At 36.1% G+C, this 24,184-nt stretch overlaps 1 protein-coding gene across 5 annotated transcripts in view; it reads right to left on the bottom strand.

The window, feature by feature from the left end:
- Positions 1-5,082: 5,082 nt before the first annotated feature.
- Positions 5,083-24,184, bottom strand: part of GRB14 (growth factor receptor bound protein 14) — a 139,541-nt gene continuing 120,439 nt past the window's right edge. Inside the window, exons 9-13 of one of the 5 annotated variants that reach the window (XM_037849997.1) lie at positions 9,727-9,843; positions 9,561-9,633; positions 9,326-9,413; positions 6,965-7,058; positions 5,093-5,697 (exon numbers count right to left, since the gene is read on the bottom strand). In XM_037849997.1, the coding sequence (XP_037705925.1) occupies positions 5,551-5,697; positions 6,965-7,058; positions 9,326-9,413; positions 9,561-9,633; positions 9,727-9,843 (519 nt within the window). In that variant the 3' untranslated portion in view covers positions 5,093-5,550. Of the gene's footprint in view, positions 5,701-6,964; positions 7,059-9,325; positions 9,414-9,560; positions 9,634-9,726; positions 9,844-24,184 lie in introns of all 5 variants that reach the window. The other 4 variants (XM_037849996.1, XM_037850000.1, XM_037849998.1 and 1 more) reach the window with 4 other exon arrangements.

Genomic DNA, 24,184 nt, shown 5'->3' on the forward strand with positions numbered 1-24,184 from the left:
TATACAAAGAAAACTACATAACTCTACTAAAAGAAATAGAAGGGGACCTTAAAAGATGGAAAAATATTCCATGTTCATGGATAGGAAGACTAAATGTCATTAAGATTTCAATTCTACCCAAACTCATCTACAGATTCAATGCAATCCCAATCAAAATTCCAACAACCTACTTTGCAGACTTGGAAAAGCTAGTTATCAAATTTATTTGGAAATGGAAGATGCCTCGAATTGCTAAAGACACTCTAAAAAAGAAAAACGAAGTGGGAGGACTTACACTCCCTGACTTTGAAGCTTATTATAAAGCCACAGTTGCCAAAACAGCATGGTACTGGCACAAAGATAGACATATAGATCAATGGAATCGAATTGAGAATTCGGAGATAGACCCTCAGATCTACGGCCGACTGATCTTTGATAAGGCCCCCAAAGTCACTGAACTGAGTCGCAATGGTCTTTTCAACAAATGGGGCTGTGAGAGTTGGATATCCATATCCAAAAGAATGAAAGAGGACCCCTACCTCACCCCCTACACAAAAATTAACTCAAAATGGACCAAAGATCTCAATATAAAAGAAAGTACCATAAAACTCCTAGAAGATAATGTAGGAAAACATCTTCAAGACCTTGTATTAGGCGGCCACTTCCTAGACTTTACACCCAAAGCATAAGCAACAAAAGAGAAAATAGATAAATGGGAACTCCTCAAGCTTAGAAGTTTCTGCACCTCAAAGGAATTTCTCAAAAAGGTAAAGAGGCAGCCAACTCAATGGGAAAAAATTTTTGGAAACCATGTATCTGACAAAAGACTGATATCTTGCATATATAAAGAAATCCTACAACTCAATGACAATAGGACAGTCGGCCCAATTATAAAATGGGCAAAAGATATGAAAAGACAGTTCTCTGAAGAGGAAATACAAATGGCCAAGAAACACATGAAAAAATGTTCAGCTTCACTAGCTATTAGAGAGATGCAAATTAAGACCACAATGAGATACCATCTAACACCGGTTAGAATGGCTGCCATTAAACAAACAGGAAACTACAAATGCTGGAGGGGATGTGGAGAAATTGGAACTCTTATTCACTGTTGGTGGGACTGTATAATGGTTCAGCCACTCTGGAAGTCAGTCTGGCAGTTCCTTAGAAAACTAGATATAGAGTTACCATTCGACCCAGCGATTGCACTTCTCGGTATATACCCGGAAGATCGGAAAGCAGTGACACGAACAGATATCTGCACGCCAATGTTCATAGCAGCATTATTCACAATTGCCAAGAGATGGAAACAACCCAAATGTCCGTCAACAGATGAGTGGATAAATAAAATGTGGTATATACACACGATGGAATACTACGCGGCAGTAAGAAGGAACGATCTCGTGAAACATATGACAACATGGATGAACCTTGAAGACATAATGCTGAGCGAAATAAGCCAGGCACAAAAAGAGAAATATTATATGCTACCACTAATGTGAACTTTGAAAAATGTAAAACAAATGGCTTATAATGTAGAATGTAGGGGAACTAGCAATAGAGAGCAATTAAGGAAGGGGGAACAATAATCCAAGTAGAACAGATAAGCTATTTAACGTTCTGGAGATGCCCAGGAATGACTATGGTCTGTTAATTTCTGATGGATATAGTAGGAGCAAGTTCACAGAAATGTTGCTATATTAGGTAACTTTCTTGGGGTAAAGTAGGAACATGTTGGAAGTTAAGCAGTTATCTTAGGTTAGTTGTCTTTTTCTTACTCCCTTGTTATGGTCTCTTTGAAATGTTCTTTTATTGTATGTTTGTTCTCTTTTTAACTTTTTTTTCATACAGTTGATTTAAAAAAGAAGGGAAAGTTAAAAAAAAAAAAAAAAAAAAAGATGCAGTGCCCCCTTGAGGAGCCTGTGGAGAATGCAGGGGTATTCTCGTACCCCACCTCCATGGTTGCTAACATGACCACAGACATAGGGGACTGGTGGTTTGATGGGTTGAGCCCTCTACCACAGGTTTTACCCTTGGGAAGACGGTTGCTGCAAAGGAGAGGCTAGGCCTCCCTATGGTTGTGCCTAAGAGCCTCCTCCCGAATGCCTCTTTGTTGCTCAGATGTGGCCCTCTCCCTCTAGCTAAGCCAACTTGAAAGGTGACATCACTGCCCTCCCCCCTACGTGGGATCAGACACCCAGGGGAGTGAATCTCCCTGGCAACGTGGAATATGACTCCCGGGGAGGAATGTAGACCTGGCATCGTGGGACGGAGAACATCTTCTTGACCAAAAGGGGGATGTGAAAGGAAATGAAATAAGCTTCAGTGGCAGAGAGATTCCAAAAGGAGCCGAGAGGTCACTCTGGTGGGCACTCTTATGCACACTTTAGACAACCCTTTTTAGGTTCCAAAGAATTGGGGTAGCTGGTGGTGGATACCTGAAACTATCAAACTACAACCCAGAACCCATGAATCTCGAAGACAGTTGTATAAAAATGTAGCTTATGAGGGGTGACAAGGGGATTGGGAAAGCCATAAGGACCACACTCCACTTTGTCTAGTTTATGGATGGATAAGTAGAAAAATAGGGGAAGGAAACAAACAGACAAAGGTACCCAGTGTTCTTTTTTACTTCAATTGCTCTTTTTCACTCTAATTATTATTCTTGTTATTCTTGTGTGTGTGCTAATGAAGGTGTCAGGGATTGATTTGGGTGATGAATGTACAACTATGTAATGGTACTGTGAACAATCGAAAGTACGATTTGTATTGTATGACTGCGTGGTATATGAATATATCTCAATAAAATGAAGATTAAAAAAAAAAAAAAAAAGACATAATGCTGAGCAAAATAAGCCAGGCACAAAAAGAGAGATATTGTATGTTACCACTAATGTGAATTCTGTGAAAAATGTACAATGTTTTATACTGTAGAATGTAGGGGACCTAGAGATACCAATTAGTGGAGGGGGAATGATAATCTAATAAGATCAGATAAACTATGGAGGGTAATCTCAATGTTATGGGAATGCTCAGGAATGATTATGGTTCGTAAACTTTCTTGGATATAGTAAGATCATGTTGGAAGCAATAGAGTTATTTTAGGTTTTTTTTTTCTCTTATTCCTTTGTTTTCTTAGGGGTTGTTAATTTTCTTGGGGTATGGTAGGAACTTGTTGGAAGCAATGTAGTTATTTTAGATTATTTGTTTTTCTTACTCCTCTGTTTGGACATGGTTTATTAATTTTCTTGGGGTATGGTAGGAACATATTGGAAGCAAAGTAGTTATTTTAGGTTATTTGTTTTCCTTAATCCATTGCTTTGTTTGAAATGCTGTGGGGTTTTTTTGGTTGTTGTTTGCCTGTTTGTTTTTAATTTTTTGATAAACAAAGTTAAAAAATTGAAAAAAAATCAGTAGAAAAATGGGAGTAAAAACTAAATGACAAATAGGGTGGGATGGGGGGATGGTTTGGGTATTCTCTTTTCACTTTTATTTTTTATTCTTCTTCTGATTCTTTCTGATGTAAGGAAAATGTTCAGAAATAGATTGTGGTGATGAACGCGTAACTATATGATCATACTGTGAACAGTTGATTGTATACCATGGATGACTGTATGGTTTGTGAATATATTTCAATAAAACTGAATTAAAAAAAACAAACAAACAAACAAAAAAAAACACACACATAAACACACATACGTGTGAGTAAAGCCCTTTATCAGAAGGAATCAGGAGAAAAAACAATTGCCCTCTGCCAACTTTTCCTCAATAATTTTACTTGATTACATACTTTAAGGTCAAAGTAAGAAATTACATCCAAAATCTGGATTCCATGATAATAAATTTAGATTATTGAAGTTATAGATGTAAGTAACAAAGATGAATAAATAGGTCAATTTATGACAGCATAGTATTTAAAATATTACATTTTCAGATATCATTGATCTGAACTGGTACAAAATGAGATGAGGCATTTCAAGTCAAAACTCAAGGTACTATTACAAATTAGGAATATTCAGGGCTGTTCTGAAAGGATGAAAGATGTGTGTTTAGTCCCTACTGTTGCATTTAGAAGTTCTATGTGTATTTCAAGCCTTTGTAGACAAAGGATCACTATTTCATAACATCAGATTTATGTTCTAAGTTTCAGAGTTTTAGGGAATTGGGTTTGCATTGGCTAAAAGTAAACTTAATATTTAAAAACTGAACCAATAATTTTTTCAGTTATAATTAATTTTATTAGGATTTCACGAATGTCTTCAGATGCTTTGCTACCAAAAAAGTATCTTTTATTTAAAACTAAAATATGCATTTTTTAAATACTGTTTAAAAAATATTTCTAACTTTCCCACAATGTTGTTACAAGGGCCAATTAGAGAAAATAGGCAATATCTTGCATGATTTTAATGTTTATTGGCTGTCCTTTTTTCTGCTCTTCTTCTTTTTTAGAACAATGAAAATCCTTCCCGTGAAAAAGGAGAAAAACAGAGTTATAGAATCCCATCAAAAACTTTTCAGATTGTCTCAAGGAGATGATAATGGAGGTTTTTGTCTCAAGTTTCCAAAATTTTTGGCTTCCATATTGATGTTGCTATGGTAAGAAACTGAAAAGGGGGTAGAAAAAGAGAGAAAGGATTTACCTATTAGGATCCTTATAGATTTTGAATCTTTTATTTCACCCATTTTGATTGGGTTAATGATCTAGTAGTGAAAAGATCTTAAGAGCCTCTGAAAGCTAGAGCATGAGACAAATGTGAAATATTAAGGTGACAATGTAACATTATGACAGCTCATATGCCACAAAAAGATGTGTGCAAATTACATGTGTCCTCTATATTTTGATCATTCTCTTAATAAGAATTTGGTTCTGGTAAATCATTAACTGATTGAAAAATTGCAATGAAAAATGGGTCACTAATAGTTACAATACCAGTATAAATTTTTCAGTATAGTTAATAATTCAATAACATATAAAATTCATTCAGAAAAAAATCAATATTTCAAAATAATTTTAAAGTACTTCAAAATATGGTGTGATTTTAAGGTTATGATAAAATATAAGCAGAAAATACAGAATTCAAAGTAGCTTTTAGTTTTATTAACAAGTTGTGGGTAGTTTCTTTTAATTGGTAACTTAAGATCTTAATCATACTTCTTAAGTTACAAAAAAAAGTAATGTAATTGAAATTCATTCTGCAAATTCATTCTGAACCCAGAAACTTTTCCATATTTTGTGAGTAAGAATTCTAATGCTGCTACAATAAATATGGACAAATAGATGTTTTAAATATGCATATTTGAAGAAAATATTATAGTAATATAAAATCACACAAGAACACACCAAATCATTTCTTTCTTAGATTTAATTTTAACGAATTTTAAATGATGAAAGAAATGTCAATCCAAGTCTTTGATTATTTGCAATGCACAAACAATTTTTTGAACTTGCAGGTGAAATACATTTTTTTCACCATGGCAACATTTTCACCCTTATTTCTGGTCTTTCTTTTTTCTTCCCCCACCCCTAGAGTCCTTTTTCTTTAACAGTTTAACAAGTCACTTCTGGTTTGGCTAAAGAGCAATCCTAGCACAATAATGTTTCAACTTGCAAGGAAGTACGCCCTTATTGAGTTGATAAAACTCCACCAGCTGGATTAGATCTGTGAATTTTGTGTGGCCGTCATCCAGGGTGTGGAATGTTTCACCGTCATCTTCCACCTACAAGAGGAATAACAGCAAACTGGTAAAGAAGGCAAATTACTGAGAACAGAAATCATATTTCATTGCATACTTAGGTCTTTATATGCCAAAATTGACAGGTTTCTAAAATTATAGAACAGTGAAAAGAATGATATGACATGCATACTTCTAAAAAAATCAACTGTTCCTAGTATAAGCAGCATGGCTGCACTTTCTCTACTTCTAATTCTTCCAACATTCTGTTAGTTAAGATAGTATCATTATCCTGAACAATGAATAATGAGAAATTTGCAAGGTCTGTGAAATAGTAACCAGAGGATTTTAATGCTCTCACATATAGAAATTAATCTCCGTTTCTAAATGTTGCCTACTTAATAGCCTCCCTTAGTATATTAAAAATGAATATTTACATTTGTATAACTAAATTGATTCTGAGGCCATCAAATATTATGCTAATGGAATGTCAGTGAGGTTTTTTGTTATTGTTTTGGTTTTTGTTGTTTTGGCTCTTTTTGGTAGTGAAGTCTTCTGGCATTAAACAAGTCATACTTGTTGGGACATTGATCACATAATCAAAGAAATAGGGAGGATACTTTTCATGGCCTTTGGATAATTCCCAAAAGAGGCAATCAATAGGAAATACTACTAATTTAACAATCTTACATAATACTTTCCCGAAAGTAGAATGAATCTCTATTTCATACTAAGTGGTTCCATCGTACAGACTACATACATTCAAGTGCACGTGTGTACGCACACACATACATAGGCACACACACAGCAGCAGCAATACAAAGCCCAAAGCAAATTGTGTCACCCAGAAGAGATTTTTTTATTTTTCACGGAGATTTTTTAAGTGTGTTCAGAATAGTTTAAAGGTTCACCAGTTCCATAACACCTGTATTTCTATCAGAACTATATAAACAAAACAAAACTAAAAATATTTTTGAGGAAGAGAGAAGGGGTTTTAACATAATTTTTAAAGAACCGTTAGTAGAATTCAAGAGAAAAAAATCTCTAGTGGCCTTTTAACAATAGGTGGCATGGGATCTATGCAATATCGCTAAATCATATTTCATGAAAAAGGAAAATTTGATTTTTATAATTCCTGTATTTCTTATATTAATTCAGGCTCATAAAATCATTTCTGCCAAACTTAACTCTAGTCAAAGCACAAGCTCCCAAATTATATTTAATAAGAGGACCAAAAGAAAACCAAAGTTTCCAAAAGCTTGTGCATTAAGATCACTTCTAATATAGGAATGTAAAATCACAGGTTACTTACTGGTATAATTTGAAAGTGCTTTATTTTTTGTCCATGACTCATTGACAGTACGAAAGTTTTGGGGTTACTCTGACTATCCCGTACCAAGAAAACTCTAAGGAGAGAGAAGTAATTTCAATATGTTGCTACATTTACTCATGGGTTGCATAAAATATAGCATGTAAAAAATCCAGGAAATGTATTCATGAATGTTGTAGCCTGGGTTTCCTTTACTGTGCATTCAATGGGTGGAATTATACAACACGGTAAAAAGTATGGTAAAATATAAACTTATATATAAAACTGTCATCAGTGCTAATAATCATTTTATAGAATAAACATACAGCCCATCTGTCAAATTGTTTGCTTACACAATAATTTATATAATGTTATGTTGGCATCAACAATTAATGCCATATGTCCTTTTTTAACTGGGAAAATGGGTATTCACATATAATTGTAGTTCTCTTTTGCAAAGAGAAAGAGGTATTAGTGTATTGGTGTTTTAGTTTTGGGGCCATATTTAGGCCATAAAGAGAGAAAATTATTTAGAATGAAATCATTTTCCTACCCCCTCTCCTATACTGGATCCCATTTCTTCTTTTGATTCTGGGTCCTACTGTTTTATGTACAACAAGAAGTCAGAACAGTGAGAAATGAATATTTTTTTCTTAAAAAATCAATCCTGAAATAATTTTTAAAAGTTTAAGCAAAACATATGAAGTAAAAGAATCACCCAAACAACATTTACCCTGAAGAATGGAGTGTAACAGAAAAGCATCTATAATGCCAGCCTAGAAACACAAAACATGGCCAAACAGCCTCAAGAAAAATGCTGCCAGCATAGATTTTTATGTACTGCCAATACAATGCAAAACCAGTTTTGTATTAATTGCTGGCAAACAGACTGTGCAAACAAGTCCCCACTTGTGACGCCAACCTAATGTTGCTGTGCCTGGGCAAGAGACACCACAGATATCTGATGAGATAATCCATTTTATTTGTGCTGTGTGAGATTCTGACATTACATCACTGCGAGATGGGACAAAAAGGAGTTTCAAGGATAAATCAAGCTGTAATTCTCTCCCTCTCCCAAGCAAATCTCCACTACCACCTAGTGGACTGCTTGGTACCATCACATCTCTCCAAAGGAATATTTAAAAAAAATTTTTTTTAATTATATATATGAATATATTATAATTTCTTATGTACAATTATTTGATTTGATTTACAAAAACTGGTCACAGAAACAAAGGAAAATTAATCCAAAATTAATCCTCCCAAGCATTTTAACAATTCTTTGTGAGTTATTCCTTTCTTGCTTTCCCCCAGATTGAAATTCTGCTGATTGTTCAAATTTATATCCAAAAAGGCTGTGCTCCACACAGAGAAGCATATGAAAATCTTTTCTTATTTAAAGTTTGGTGAAATACTGACTTTCTGTTAATAATCTTCCATATGAAGATATATTTTTATTCAAATTTCAGTATTAAATCACCTCAAAACCTTGTCATTACCTTAAGTCAACCCTTGAAGATAAAAGATTCCATCTTTTATTTTGTTTAAAATTATGTTGATTTTATTTCTCAGTCAAACCTCAAGACAACCTCCCTATTTTGCAATGAATTTGCAAAAAGAATTTAGAGTTTTAGATAGTATCCAAATTACTTAATAATTTCAGAAAAATAAAATGCTTTACATTATAAATTTTTCATAATATAATATTTATCTTGCATCCTCTCCATGGTATACAACAAAAAGATAACATGCGAAACAATCAAGAAGTACTACTATGTAGGTATATTACTTTAATCTGCTAAAATTTACAAGAAAAAAAATCGGGATGCAGAGAGAAAAAAAAAGAAACAAGCAGCAAATAATGTAAGAAACAGCCTTTACTTCATGTGTCTTGCGTTATACTTAAAAATAAAACTTGTAGGATAATATCACAAGACAAACCATATTTTGGAAAGCATATTAATTTCATATTCAAATAAAAATTTTTTCCAATATCTACCACCAACTTAATTAACACCTTAAAACAAGTTTAGTTATTTTTCCCATCTCAATATCTGAGATGTTGGAATTGCACATAATGGGTAATATTTGTGACCACTGGTTAAAAGCAGAGCATCCTACTGTGTGATCTGTTTATTTATGCAACAAATACTAAGCACACATGATATACTAGGTTTATGTGGATATTGGTAGGATACAATAGTCATCACCCTTAAAAAATGGTAATCACCCTTAAAAACAGAAGTTTCTTCTGTTTCATGATAAGCCAAAGTCAAAAACTTTATATATGTATTGAATAAGTAAGTACTGCTTATAGGAGACACTGAAATCACTACCATTCAAAATTGAAACAATCAAACTTACCCATCCACGAGCCCTTGCTGAATGATCAATCGCTGTGCTTCATCTCTAGAAATTTTGTGGTGAAACCATGGCTGTGATCGGTGGATGGCTGAAGAAATAAAATGGATGAATACGAAGATCTGTTTGAAATGTTCACAATTTAATTACATGTACTTTCTACTGTACCCCCTCACTGACTACATCTAAGTGCACACCCATCCATCCATTCAGTTATAAAGACTGTATACAGACCTACCCATGCTTGTGGCAGAGCTCTGGGAAGAGGCAGTGGGGCTACCATGAGTGCCCAGTCGTAAACATCCTTTTTTCTGCACAAGGAAGGGAGAAATGATTTTCAAGTTTTGAGTGCAACAAACTCAAATCATAAATAAATATTTTGAAGAAAGTGAAGCTACTAGTACCCTCCAAGCAAGTCCTTCTTCAACTGCAACTGAAAGGGCTTCAGTGGGATTTTCTATAACTCTGCTTTTCTGGCCTGAGAAGTCCATTGCTACCAGGGAATTCTCTGATATACTTCTCTGGAAAAAAAACACACTTTTAACTATGAAAATATCTTTCACAGTTATCTTTCAGTGCTTTGCTTAACAATAACTTTCCATTCCAGAAAGGAGTGAAAATGGTGGCTGGCAACAAAATACATTTTAGGTAATTAAAAAGTTAAAATACATAGTCAAGAAAAAATGGTGCTATAAAATATTTTGGTTAAATAAGTAATGCAGTTATGTAAGTGCTAGATTAAGGGGCAGATTTTTTCAAGGTAATCTTGTCTTTCTACTAAAACAATCCTATCTTTTCATATTCTCCAGTAAGATGGGAAAACTCCAATTTAGAAAGGAATAACCCATCCTCTGGTTAAGAGAATCCATTACTTCTGAACTCATGTCTTTAGTATGCTTTGAGATTCATGAATTGTCATTTAAATGTCAAGTCCATCTGCTTATGAAGCAGCTATATTATAAAAGTCAAGATACAAAAAAAGCTGTGATTTAGATTGACTTGCATCATGTCTTTGGAAAGAAATATTACTCATATTTTATAATGGAGAAAACTAGAATATGTATTTTTAAACTATCATTAACTTTTGTCTTAATCAGAAAATGAAATTTAATGAAGTTAAGAATTAAGATAATTTCATAATATTAAAATGTCTATGATTTACTATATGAACATTATTTTTATCTTATGAGGATAAATAAAAATGGCAAAATGGAGCTGCAAAAATAAATCTTAATGACTAAAGAAGAACTAATATAAAAGGAAGACATCTTGAAACAACATAATTTAAACAAGAGGTAAAGTCATCTTTTCTGCCAATTACTTCCTGTATTCATATTCTTTGGAAATAAAAATAAAATATCCAAAACCTGTATCTTATTTTTAATTTTCTTGTTTGCTTGTTGAGGGCTTGACTTCTTAATCATCTTTTTAAAAGTATGCTTCCAGTAGACAAAGATGGCAACATAAGAGGCTCAGGGTGCTGTTCCCCCAGAGGATCTTTGAACAACTAGCAAAAACTGGCAGAGGCATCATCCTCAAAGCTCTGGAAAATAGTTAAAGGGTTGCAGTAACTAGGTGACAGCTGAATCAAAAAAACACAGCATTAAATTTGGGTAGGGAGGGTGATGTCATCAACATGGTGATGTAAACAGCTGCTGAAAACTTCTCCCCAGAGATTCAATGAAAAAAAGGACAATTCTGAATTGTCTGAAACTCTGGAATAGGATATAGACTGGAGAAGGACCCTGCAGATGCTGAATTGAAGAAAGAGAAGAAATATCAGGTAGGACTCTTCCGTCCCAGATCAGCCAGTCCTCTCCCCTCCCCCTCACTTGGGCGCAGTGTGGGAAAGGCACAGAATCAGCAGATGGGAACCCTTCCACCAGGGACAGAGACTTAAAAACTCTCACAGCACTGAGACATACCCCCCATTGTTTGAAGACCCAGGGGACAGGGGAGGACATTTCAAGGTCCAGGTCAGTGAGGGACAAAGAGACTGAGAAAACACGGACGGAGACTGGGTCTGAAAACTGTTCTCCAGCCCTGGGTCTGAAAACCATTCCCTCACTCTTGAGGGAAGCAGCAGTCAGTGACCGTTTCCTTGCCTTGGGGATGGCTAGAGCACTAAGTCAGCTGAGGGAGTACTCTGCCACAGGTGTAACCCCACATCAAGCCAGATTTTGGTCAGCAAAGTGAAGGCATAGGAATCCCACAGTTTCCACTCACTTGTGCAGACCCAGCCTGTGCTCAGAGGCAAAGCAGCCTCTGAGGATGAGTAAGTTACTGAACAGCCCAATCTGCTGGACAGTCCAGAAAGTGCAAGGGAATAGAAACACTTTCAAAAAGATGCTCCAGACCCTTTATTAGGACCACAGGAGCTGGTCTACATGTCCTGCACAGAAACCCAGCCCCATTTTGGCTGAGCAATATGGACAACATGACTGTCAAAGCAGGGCTTTAAAAAAAAAAACCCAGGTCTTGCTGACTGGCAGAAAACACAGCACCACTGGAAGCCAGCAGATCTATATTATCACACATAGTGAACTTGCTGGGGTGTCCAGTGCCTACCTCCCATCACTGTGATAGATCATAGTGGGTGACTGATTTGGGGGGAAGCCTGGGGAGAAAGAGCCAATCGACAACCAGCCAGTGATAAAAACAAATAAATATAGAGATCAAAGAAAACCAACAAGAAAACTCTAGGCAAAAGAGAGAAAACAACCTCTAGAATAAACTAATCAAGAAAATCAAATGCCTAGACAGCAAAAAATCACAAGCCACAGCAGGAAACATGAATACATGGCCCAGTCAAAGGAACAACTAACATCCCAACTGAAATTCAAGAGTTGAAACAACTAATTAAAGATGTTCCAGCAAATCTAAATCAAATCAACGAGTTGAAAGAAAATGTGACAAAAGTGATGAAAGATATAAAGAAGACACTGGGTAACCATAAGGAAGAATTCTTAAGCTTGAAAAAACAAATGGCAGAACTTATGGGAATAAAAGGTACAATGGAAGAGATGAAAAACACAATGGAGACAAACAACAATAGACTTGCAGAGGCAGACGAAAGGATTACTGAACTAGAGGACAGAAAATCTGAAACCCTACACACAAAAGAACACAGAAGAAAAAGAATGGAAAAATACAAACAGGGGTTCAGGGAATGGAATGACAACATGAGGCACACAAATATACATGCTATAGGTGTCCCAGAAGGAGACGAGAAGGGAAAAGGGACAGAATGAATAATACAGGAAATAATCAATGAAAATTTCCCAACTCTTATGAAAGAGATAAAATTACAGGTCCAAGAAGCACAGCATACCCCAAACAGAAATGATCCAAATAGACCTACACCAAGATACTTATTAATCATATTTTCAAATATCAAAGACAGACAGAGAATTCTGAAAGCAGCAAGAGAAAATCAGTCCATCACATACAAGGGAATCTCAATAAGACTATGTGCAGATTTCTCAGTAGAAACCATGGAGGCGAGAAGGCAGTGCTGTGATATAGTCAAGATACTGAAAGAGAAAAACTGCCAACCAAGAATCCTATATCTAGCAAAATTGTGCTTCAAAAATTAGGGGGAGTTTAAAATATTTACAGAAAAACAGACACTGACTGAGAGAGTTCATGAACAGGAGACCCCCTCTATGAGAAATACTAAAGGGAGCGCTACAGACAGATAGGAAAAGACAGGACAGAGAGGTTTGGAGAAGAGTGTAGAAATGAAGATACCAGGAGAGAGAAAGAGGGTAAAGACTGGACATTTGATGCTGAAGGAATACAGAGTGTTCAACAGGATTGATTGTATAGATCCAGCAATGGATAGCACAATACTGGGTGATGGTAGCACAATATTTTAAGAACACTGAACAAAGAAGACTGTCAATACAGTTGAAGGAGGAAGGTTAGGGGCATGTAGGACACCAGAAGGAAAGATAGAAGATAAAGACTGGGCTGGTATAAAACTTAGTGAAACCTAGAGTGGTCAATGATTGTGATTAAATGTACAAATATAAGAATGTTTGTACAGGAAGGAGAACAAATGAATGTCAACTTTGCAAGGTGTTGAAAATGGGATGCTACTGGGGAAAAATACAATCAATGCAAACTAGAGTCTATGGTTAACAGTAGCATTGTAATATGCTTCCCTTAACTGTAACAAAAACAATATACGAAAGCTAAATATCTGTAAGAGGGGGATATCAGGAAGGGGTATGGGATTCTTAGCATTGGTGGTGTTGTCTGACCTTTTTATTGTATTTTGTTTTTTATTTTGTTGCTTTTTAGTTGTCATTTCTTTTCCTTTCTTTTCTTTTCTTTTTCTTTTTTTCACCTCTTCTTGTTTCTTTGTGGAAGAAATGGAAATGTCTTCATATAAATAGTGGTGGTGAATGCATAACTATATGATTATAAAGGGAACCATTGATTGTTTACTTAGGAGGGAATGTATGGTGTGTGAATTAAACTGTCTAAAAAATAAACAGAGGGATACAAGTGCCTGAGAAAATGTGGAGAGAGGGATGTACCTAATCACCATTGGTGGGGAAGCAGAATGGTATAGCCTATCTGGAGGGCAGTGTGGTGGTTCCACAAAAAGCTAAGCATGGGATTGCCATATGGTCCTGCAACTCTGTTACTGGGTATATACTTGTAAAGAACTGAAAAGAGGGGCACAAATGGACATTTGTACAGTGAGGTATATAAGGGCAGTATTCTCGATTCGCAGTGAATACAGGTGGCCTAAGGGTACATTGACTGATGAATGGAATGGCAAACTGTGGTATATACATACAATGGAATATTGAGCTGCTACAAGAAAGAATGAAATTGTGAGGTATGCAACTATGTGAATGGACATTGAGGACAGTATGTTGAGTGAAATAAACCAGAAATGAAAAGAAAAACATTATAATGCCTCACTAATATGGACTAACTACAATATGCCAACTCTGAGAATTGAATCTGAGAGCACAGGTTATCAGGGGAAGGCTTATTGTAAAGGTTCCTAGATTGTAAGCTCTTACAGCAGTTGCATCTATTCCCTGAGTTGTAATCGCTATTTCTGAATTCTGAGATGCTGAGCTCTTTGTGTATAACTTGGTCAGTCCCTGGAACTTCGGGTATTTGTGTGACACCCGAGACTCAGAGCCAGAGTCTGGCCGCTATGAATGTCAGCATTACCCCAGACAGCAAATGTTAAAGAGGTTGAAAAAGACATCAGACTTCAATTAGAGATATGCATGAAATGGACTTGTTTAGGACTAAGGTAAAACAGACTAAAGAGTAAAGGATGATATTGACGGTGTTTTAAAACTTCAACTTCTGTGTGAGACCAAAGGAAGAGATGTTTAATAGGTGTAAAATCTATATTTTTTGTAGCACCCTATAAAATTTAACTTGTATAGTCAGTTTATTGAAACACCATAATTATATGGAACTTTGAATAGGGAGTGAAATCTGGTTGGTTTGTACAGGTTTGTGTGAAGCTCTGGTACATCCCAGAGTAATTTGGGCAGAGAATAAAAATGTGTTTGCAAAACCCCCTTAAGGGACTGGGGGAAAATGTGGAAATATTAAACTTCACCACCTGGGGAATTACTGATACTCTCATAAGCACTGGGGACTACCAATTTAGAAGGCTGAGCCCTTGATCTTGGGGCTTGCCCTTATGAAGTCTGCTACTGCAAAGGAGAGGCTAGGCTAAGCCTTCTTAAAATTGTGCCTAATAGTCACCCCCAGAGAACCTTTTTTGTTGCACAGATGTGGCCTTCTCTCTCTAAGCCAACTCTGCAGGTAAACTCACTGCCCTCCCCCCTATGTGGGACATGACTCCCAGGGGTGTAAATCTCCATGGCAACAAGGGACATGACATGTGGGAATGAGCTTGGCCCTGTCATCATGGGATTGAGACTGCCTTCTTGGACCAAAAAGGGGAGGAGAAATGAAACAAAATAAAGTTTTAGTGGTTAAGGATCTCAAATAGAGTCAAGAGACAATTCTGGAGGTTATTCTTATGCATTATATATATATCTCTTTTTAGTTTTTAGTGTATTGGAATAGTTAGAAGGAAATACTAGAAACTGTTGAACTGCAACCCAGTAGCCTTGTTTCTTAAAGATGATTGTATAACTGTATAGCTTGCACTGTTTGACCATGTATTGTGAAAACCCTGTGGCTTACATTCCATGTATCCAGTGTATGGACAGATAAGTAGAAAAATGAGAACAAAAAGTAAATGAATAATTAGGAGGGATGGGGGATATGGGATGTTTTGGGTGTTCTTTTTTACTTTTATTTTTATTCTTATTCTTTTGTGTGTGTGTTAATAAAAATGTTAAAAAAATGTGGTGATGAATGTACAACTATATGATGGTACTGTGAACAACTGATTGTACACTGTGGATGACTGTATGGTTTGTGAATATATCTCACTAAAATTGAATTTAAAAAATAACTAGAGGATATGTATTTTAAAAATGGGTAGGAGAAGCTCATGATGCCCTTGCTAGCTTCTCTGTGAACCCATCCAAAGTGCAGCGTGGATCCAGTTTGAGCTCCCAATGTGGGTCCCTGACTCTGTTCTGGAGGGAACAGAATAACCCCTACACACATACTGTGCTGTATGTCAGTGCCAATATTTTGGGTAGCAGCCTAAAAGATCGAACTAGGAAACTCCTCTTGGACTCAAACCCCTAGAACTTGCCCTGTAGACAGAAGCAGCTTACTGACAGCTAAGCAGTATAAGAAACAATTAAGTCAAAGTGGCTGGGGGCAAAAGATTACCTGCTTTTTGTCATACAATAGAGGGAAAGATAGTCTATGTCATAGACAGTAGATGTGGCATTCAAATTCCGATAAATAGGGGACCTCCTAAGGCTACAAGGAAGATCAGTAAGGAAATAGAAGACTTGAATGATAGTATAAACCAAACAGACCTAACCGACATACATAGAACATTTCACCCAAAAGCAACAGAATCCACATTTTTCTCTAGTACACATGGATCATTCGCAAGAATTAAACATGTCACATTACAAAACAAGTCACAATAAATTGAAAAATATTGAAATCATACAGGTATCTTCTCTGACCACAATAGAATGAAGCTAGAAATAAAAAACAGAGGGAGAACTGGAAAATGCACAAATGTGGAAATTAAACAACACACACTTAAACAACCAATGGGTCAAAGAAGAAGTCACAAGAGAAATTAGGAAGTAATTTGAAACAATTGAAAATGAAAACACAACATATCAAAATGTATGGGATGCCGCAAAGGCAGTGCCCAGAGGGACATTCATAGCTTTATAAACGCTTTGAACTTAAATCAGCGACCTAAACTTACAACTGGAGAAATTCGAAAAAGAGAAAGCTAAAACCAATGTGAGCAGAAGGAAGGAAATAAAAAGATTATAGTGGAGATAAATGAACTAGAGAATTAAAAAAGAAAAGAAAAGAAAAGAAAAACCAAAAGTTGGTTCTTTGAAAAAAATCAATGGCTCTTTAGCTGAACTGACAAAGAAAAAAAGAGAGAGAACACAAATAACTAAAATTAGAAATGAAAGGAAGGCATTACTTCCAACCTCACAGAATTTAAAAAGATTTAAAGAGTATACTATGAAAAACTGTACATCAACAAATTAGATAACCCAGATGAAATGGACAAATTCCTAGAAACACACATACTATGATTCAAGAAATAATAGAAGATCTCACCACATGAATAACAAGTAAAGAGATTGAATTAGTTATCAAAACCCTCACAATACAGAAAAGTGCAGGACCAGATGGCTCCACTGGAGAATTTAGCAAACATTCCAAGAATTATCACCAATGCTGCTCAATCTCTTCTAAAAAATTGAAGAGGGGGGAACACACCTAACTCATTCTATGAGGCCAGCATCATCCTAATATCTAAGCAATATAAAGATAACACAAGAAAATAAAAAAATAAAATAATAGAACAATATCCCTGATGAATATAGATGTAAAATTCCTCAACAAAATACTAGCTAACTGAATCCAACAGAACATTAAAAGAATTATACACCATTATCAAGTGGGATTTATCCCAGGTGTACAAGAATGGTTCAGCATAAAAGAAACCCATACCTGATCATCTGAATTGACACAGAAAAGGCACTTGAAAAATCTAGCACTGCTAGATTTTGATAAAAACACTCAGAAAACTTAGAAGGAAACTCTCTCAACATGATACAAGATATATATGAAAAACCCAAAGCTAACATCATACTCAATGGGGAAAGACTGAAAATATTCCCTGTAAAATCAAGAACAAGACAAGAATGCCCACTGTCACCACTGTTACTCAACATCACACTGGAAGGTCTAGCCAGAGCAACTAGGCAAGAACAAGAAATAAAAGGCATCTAAATTGGAAAAGAAGTAATTAAACTTTCTCTATTTGACATGATCCCATATATATAAAAATCCACAACAAAGTTACTAGAACTAATAAACAAATTCAGCAAAGTGGTGGAGTACAAGATCAACCCTCACATGCAAACCTATTTTCTGGGGACTCACTTTCCAGAAACTCAGAATTTTCTAAACCATCAATTTCTGGTTTCTTTGTGCACAGGAATTCAGATCTCAGCTTATCCCTTTCCTTTCCCATTTTACTATAAGCTGAAAGGTGAAACTGGCTGCAGTCTCCACAATTAGTTTAGAAATCTTTCAGCTAAAGATCCAGGTTCATCACTCTCAAATTCTGCCTTCCATCCAACATCAGAACTCAATTTTCCCAAATTCTCTGCCATGTTCAAACAAGGATCACCTTTCCTCCAATTTCCAATATCACGTTCATTTCCTTTTAAGGCCTCATTGCAAATACCTTTAGCATCGATATTTTTGTCAATAGTCTCTTCAAAGCAATCTAGGCATTTTCTATCAAGCACTGTACAATTCTTCTAACCATTAGGTAATTCAAAAGCTGTTTCCACATTTTTTTTGGTATTTGCAATAGCAGCACCCCACTCTCCTGGTACCAAAATCTGTTTTAGCTTCCTAGACTGCTTAAAGAAAATACCATGAAATGGATTGGCCTAAACAATAGGAATTTATTAGCTTATAGTGTTGAAGTCATGAAAATGCCCAAATCAAGGCATTATTAAGGTGATGCTTTCTTCCCGAAGCCCAGTTGCTGGTGGTCCTTGGCTCCTCTGCCACATGGCAAGGCACATGGTGGTATCTCCTAGTCTCTCTCTCTCTTCCTTTTTTTTTTTTTTGGGGGGGGGTGCTGATTTCAGCTTCTTGCTTCTGTACCCTTCTCTCTTTGTATTCATTCCATTTTCAAAGGACTCAAGATTAGGGTTAAGACCCATCCTGAATGAGGTAGTTCACACCTTAACTGAAATAGCCTCATCAAAATGTCCTCCTCACAATAGGTCCACACCCTCAGGAATGGATTAAATTTAAGAACATGTTTCTCTGGGGTACATACAGCTTCAAACCATCATAACTAGTAATGAGCAATCTCAAGAGGAAATCAAGAAAAAAATTTAATTAAAAATAGCAATTAAAAGAATCAAGTATGTAGCAATAAATTTAACCAAGGATGTAAGTGATTTATACATGGAAAACTACAACACATTGCTGAAAGAAATCAAAGAAGACCTAAATAAATGGAAGAATATTCTGTGTTCATGTACTAGAAGACTAAATATTGTAAAGATATCAACCCCAACCAAAGCTATTTACAGATTCAATGTAATCCTACTCAAAATTCCAAAAGCCTTCTTTACCTGCCAGTCATCAAATTTATATGGAAGAGTAAGGGGTCAACACAGACATAGGGGACTGGTGGTTTGATGGGTTGAGCCCTCTACCATAAGTTTTACCCTTGGAAAGACGGTTGCTGCAAAGGAGAGGCTAGGCCTCCCTGTGGTTGTGCCTAAGAGCCTCCTCCCGAATGCCTCTTTGTTGCTCAGATGTGGCCCTCTCTCTCTGGCTAAGCCAACTTGAAAGGTGAAATCACTGCCCTCCCCCCTACGTGGGATCAGACACCCAGGGGAGTGAATCTCCCTGGCAACGTGGAATATGACTCCCGGGGAGGAATGTAGACCCGGCATCGTGGGATGGAGAACATCTTCTTGACCAAAAGGGGGATGTGAAAGGAAATGAAATAACCTTCAGTGGCAGAGAGATTCCAAAAGGAGCTGAGAGGTCACTCTGGTGGGCACTCTTACGCACACTTTAGACAACCCTTTTTAGGTTCCAAAGAATTGGGGTAGCTGGTGGTGGATACCTGAAACTATCAAACTACAACCCAGAACCCATGAATCTCGAAGACAGTTGTATAAAAATGTAGCTTATGAGGGGTGACAATGGGATTGGGAAAGCCATAAGGACCACACTCCACTTTGTCTAGTTTATGGATGGATGAGTAGAAAAATAGGGGAAGGAAACAGACAAAGGTACCCAGTGTTCTTTTTTACTTCAATTGTTCTTTTTCACTCTAATTACTATTCTTGTTATTTTTGTGTGTGTGCTAATGAAGGTGTCAGGGATTGATTTAGGTGATGAATGTACAACTATGTAATGGTACTGTAAACAATCGAAAGTACGATTTGTTTTGTATGACTGCGTGGTGTATGAATATATCTCAATAAAATGAAGATAAAAAAAAAGAGTAAGGGGTCAAAACTATCTTTAAAAAAGGAGAACAAAGTTTGAAGACTCACACTTTCCAATTTTAAAACTAATTGAAAGGGTACTGTAATCAAAAGAGCACATTCTTGGCAAAGGACAGACATATAGAACAATGAAACAAATTGAGAGATCAGAAATAAACCTCATATCTATGGCCAACGGATTCTTGACAAGGATGCCAATTCCACTTAACTGAGAAAGAATAGTCTCTTAAACAAATGATGCTGAGAAAACTGGATGCCCATAAGCAAAAGAATTAAGGGAACCCCTACCTCACATCATACATAAAAAAACCTCAAAATCTGTCAAAGAACTAAATATAAGTACCAAACTATAAAACTCCTAGAAGAAAACATAAGGACGCATCTTCACAATCTTGTGTTAGACAATGATTGCTTAGAATTCACACCAAAAGCAGGAACAACAAAAGAAAAAATAGAAAAATGGGACATCATCAAAATTAAAAACCTGTTTTTGCATCACAGGACTTTATCATGAAAGTAAAAAGAAAATCTATAAAAGGGTAGAAAATATTTGTAAACCACATATTCGATAAAAGGTTAATATCCAGAATATATACAGAAATTCTACAATGTTTCAACCAAAAGACAGACAACCCAATTAAAAAATGGGCAAAGACTTGATCAGACATTTCTCCAAAGAAGATATACCAATAGCCAAAAAAACCCAAAAAGAAGATATACAAACAGCCATTAGGGAAAAACAAATCGAAGCCACAGTGGGATACCACTTCACTCCCACGAGAATGGCTACTATTAAAATAAAGGACAATATCATTGGAGAGGATGATGAGATACAGGGAATAGTTGTATATTGCTGGTGAAAATGTAAAATGGTGCAGCTGCTGTGGAAAACAGTTTGGCAGTTTCACAGAAAATTAAGTATAGAATTACCAAATGTTCTGGCAATCCTACTTTTGGCATATAACTGGAAAAATTGAAAGGAGTGCATTCTTCACAATTGCCAAAAGATGGAAGCAACCCAAGTATCCATCAACTGATGAATGGATAAAAAAATTTAGGGGTGTGTGTGTACATACATAAATATATATACATATACAAATCTTATCCAGCTGCCAAAAGGAATGAGGTTCTTATTCATGATATATGTTATAATATGGATAAATCTTCAAGACATCATGTTGAGTGAAATAAGCCAGATATAAAAGGACAAATACTGTATGATTTCACTGATACGAAATAATTAAATTAAGCAAATTTATAAAGTCAGAAACTAGAATACAGGTTACCAGGGGCCAGGATGGGGATAGGGAATGGGGAGTTAAAGCTTAGTGGGTTCAGAGTTTCTGTTTGGAGTTTCAGAAAAGTCTTGAAAATGGTTGGTGGTGATGGCAGCTCAACACTGTGACTTTGATTCTGAATTATATATTTGAAGGTGGTTAAAAAAGGATATTTTAGGTTGTATATATGTTACTAGAATAAATTTTTTTTCAAAAGCATAGCACTTTACAATACAAACATTGAACCCTAATGTAAACTATGGACTATAGTTAATAGCACAATAATAATAATATTCTTTCATCAATTGTAAGAAAGGTACCACACCAATGCTATGTGTTCATAATAGGGGAAACTGCATGTATGACGAGATGAGGGTGTCACTCTTTTTATATAATATGAAAAAGAATTAAAATTCTCTGAAAGAAAAGAAATTAAAAAAAAACCCATATGGATAATGTTTAACATTTATTTCTCAATAGCTAAGAGAGGGGCAAATCCAAGAATGGAGTTCTAATGACAAAGTATGAATGAGGCTACCTGCATCTGGGGAACTATGGCTTATTAAGACCATTTTCTGTCTCTCTATGTGGATTCAGTCACACCTAGCTTGGTCTAACAGACTCTTGTCAAATGTTTGCTTGAAATAAAAACTTGTCCAAAACCAACATTTTAGGACTCATTTATCACTGCATCCACATCCCACTTTATTAGCATTTGTTATATTTTATTTCAAACCATGTTGTAGTGGTCCACAGTCTTATTATGGTTTATCTCTATTTCTAGAGATCCAGCATGCAATCTTTTATTTGTTGGAGCCTTTATAACTGACAGCTGCTCTTTCCAGACAGATGCTGTCTCTGTAATCTCTATTTGCTGTCACACCTTAGTTTGCCCTTCTCACCCCATGATCTTCTGTGCAGGGCTGTGGACCAGTCGGATATTCCTTTGCTTTGCTGACATTAATGAAAAGCCTCCACCTGCCTAAACCACAGAGTAACTAGCCTCAATCATAATGATAGCTTTATCCTTATACTATCGCTGCCTTCACATGCCAAGATGTGCTCTGTAATCTAAAGTTCCTGATAACATAAAAATACTGTAAAGAAAGAAAAATAAACATAACCAGTTGTGCTTTTTTTTTTTTCTGCCTACAGTATGACAGGCAGGAATATAAAATGAGATCCCATGTTCCATAATTACTTAAGTAGGGAAACTGCAATACAAATAAGAATTTTTTTTACTTGCTACATTACCTATATTATAGGAAAACACAGGAATGTAGCAAATGTTTTTGGCTGAATGGCAAGTGGAGGATAAAAAATTAATAGTTTACCTATGGTGGACAAAGAAATGGAAGTGAAGCCAAGTCTGACTTGAACGCAAAAGGTCATTTTCAGTTCAAGTTCTTTCACATAGGAAAGCATTCAGAATCAGTGTCTTTCTCAAATTATCTGTCCCTTTCTCTACCTCTTTCTTCTTGTGAGATAAACAAGGTGGGTCCTAAAAAAGGGGTCTAAGATTTTAATGGCACAACTCTCTGTTTAAGAAAGAGAGCCCCAGATAAACCCCGGGTTATCTAGGCCATACTTTGAAACAGGCCCCATCACTCTTAGTGAGATTTGCACATAAAATGTTTTTCAAGCGATTTAGTGTGTGGGAACAAGTAGCCACACAGTCTCAGTAATACACTTAAGGATCATTTAAAACTAGCAGTGCAGTCCTGAACATTAGGACACAGAATTTCCTCTGATATTGTTGTTTCAGGTGCTTCATACAGAGCCACAGGACATCCGAGATGTAATGGAGTCTACATATTATAACAACGATCCCCCTTATTTTACACTGGAGGACACCAATGACTTGACCAAGGTCATCCAGATGGGTGAAGCAGGAACAGACATGCCTTGTCTAGGGTTCTTTTATGGACCGCATTTGGAGGTACAGACCTTCCAAATGGCACTGCCTTGTGGAATGCCCAGCCCAGGGTCAAAGCGAGGAATAAGACGAATTTAAATAGATGTGTTTTCCCCTTCCCTGACTCTAGCCAGGGCTGTATTAACAGATGCTACTTTAAATAAATCCTTTATTTGCTCTCAAAAGGACCAAAAATATTTGGCTTCCTGAAACGTCTGCCAATGATTCTTATTTCAAAGGTTACCAGGTGCTAGTACGTGCTATCTGTAGCTATCATGTCCATTATAAGATAATATTTTTTTCTCATTTCCCTTATCAAAATTTGTACCTAGAGAAATTAAGTAAAGAATAATGTTCCTTTAAAAACATAACTAAACTATACCTAATTTTCTGTGCCCATCACCAAAAATAGTCCCTGGTATACAAAGAGCAGTGGTAGGTGAGGGGCACTGGCATATATTTTATAGGTCACTGATTCTTCAATAATAATCTAGAAATGCGGGATTCTGTATGTGGGATTCCCAAAATTTGTAGGTTCCTTCATTAGAAATTAAGAAAAATGGAGATACAATTTTCAAATGAGTCACTCTTCACTCTCCAATTCAGATTCCAAAAGCTACTCTCTCTGATCATGACAACTCCCATACAGTACAGGCCCTCACCATACAGGCAACGAAACCCCTGCCCTCTTCCTCTTCCTATAGAACCCTGCAATTCCCACCAGATTCATCCAAGGGATGTCTCATTACATCCATGGGGTTGAACAAGTAAACCTACACTAAACAAACTACCATATACATATTGACCAAAAGAAGAGACACATTTAATGGGAAAAGGCAACAATATACTATACTTGTATGCTAATAAGAGTGAAGAGAATAGAAAGTAGTTTGCTTTTCCTATGATTATTTCCTATGACTTGGCTACCGTCAACCAGCTCATAATAATAATTTTAGACTCTAAAAGAAATTTGGAAGGATTTAGGAAAGGATTACGG

Source organism: Choloepus didactylus, chromosome 9 (assembly GCF_015220235.1).
Source record: "Choloepus didactylus isolate mChoDid1 chromosome 9, mChoDid1.pri, whole genome shotgun sequence".
Taxonomy (NCBI): Eukaryota; Metazoa; Chordata; class Mammalia; order Pilosa; family Megalonychidae; genus Choloepus; species Choloepus didactylus.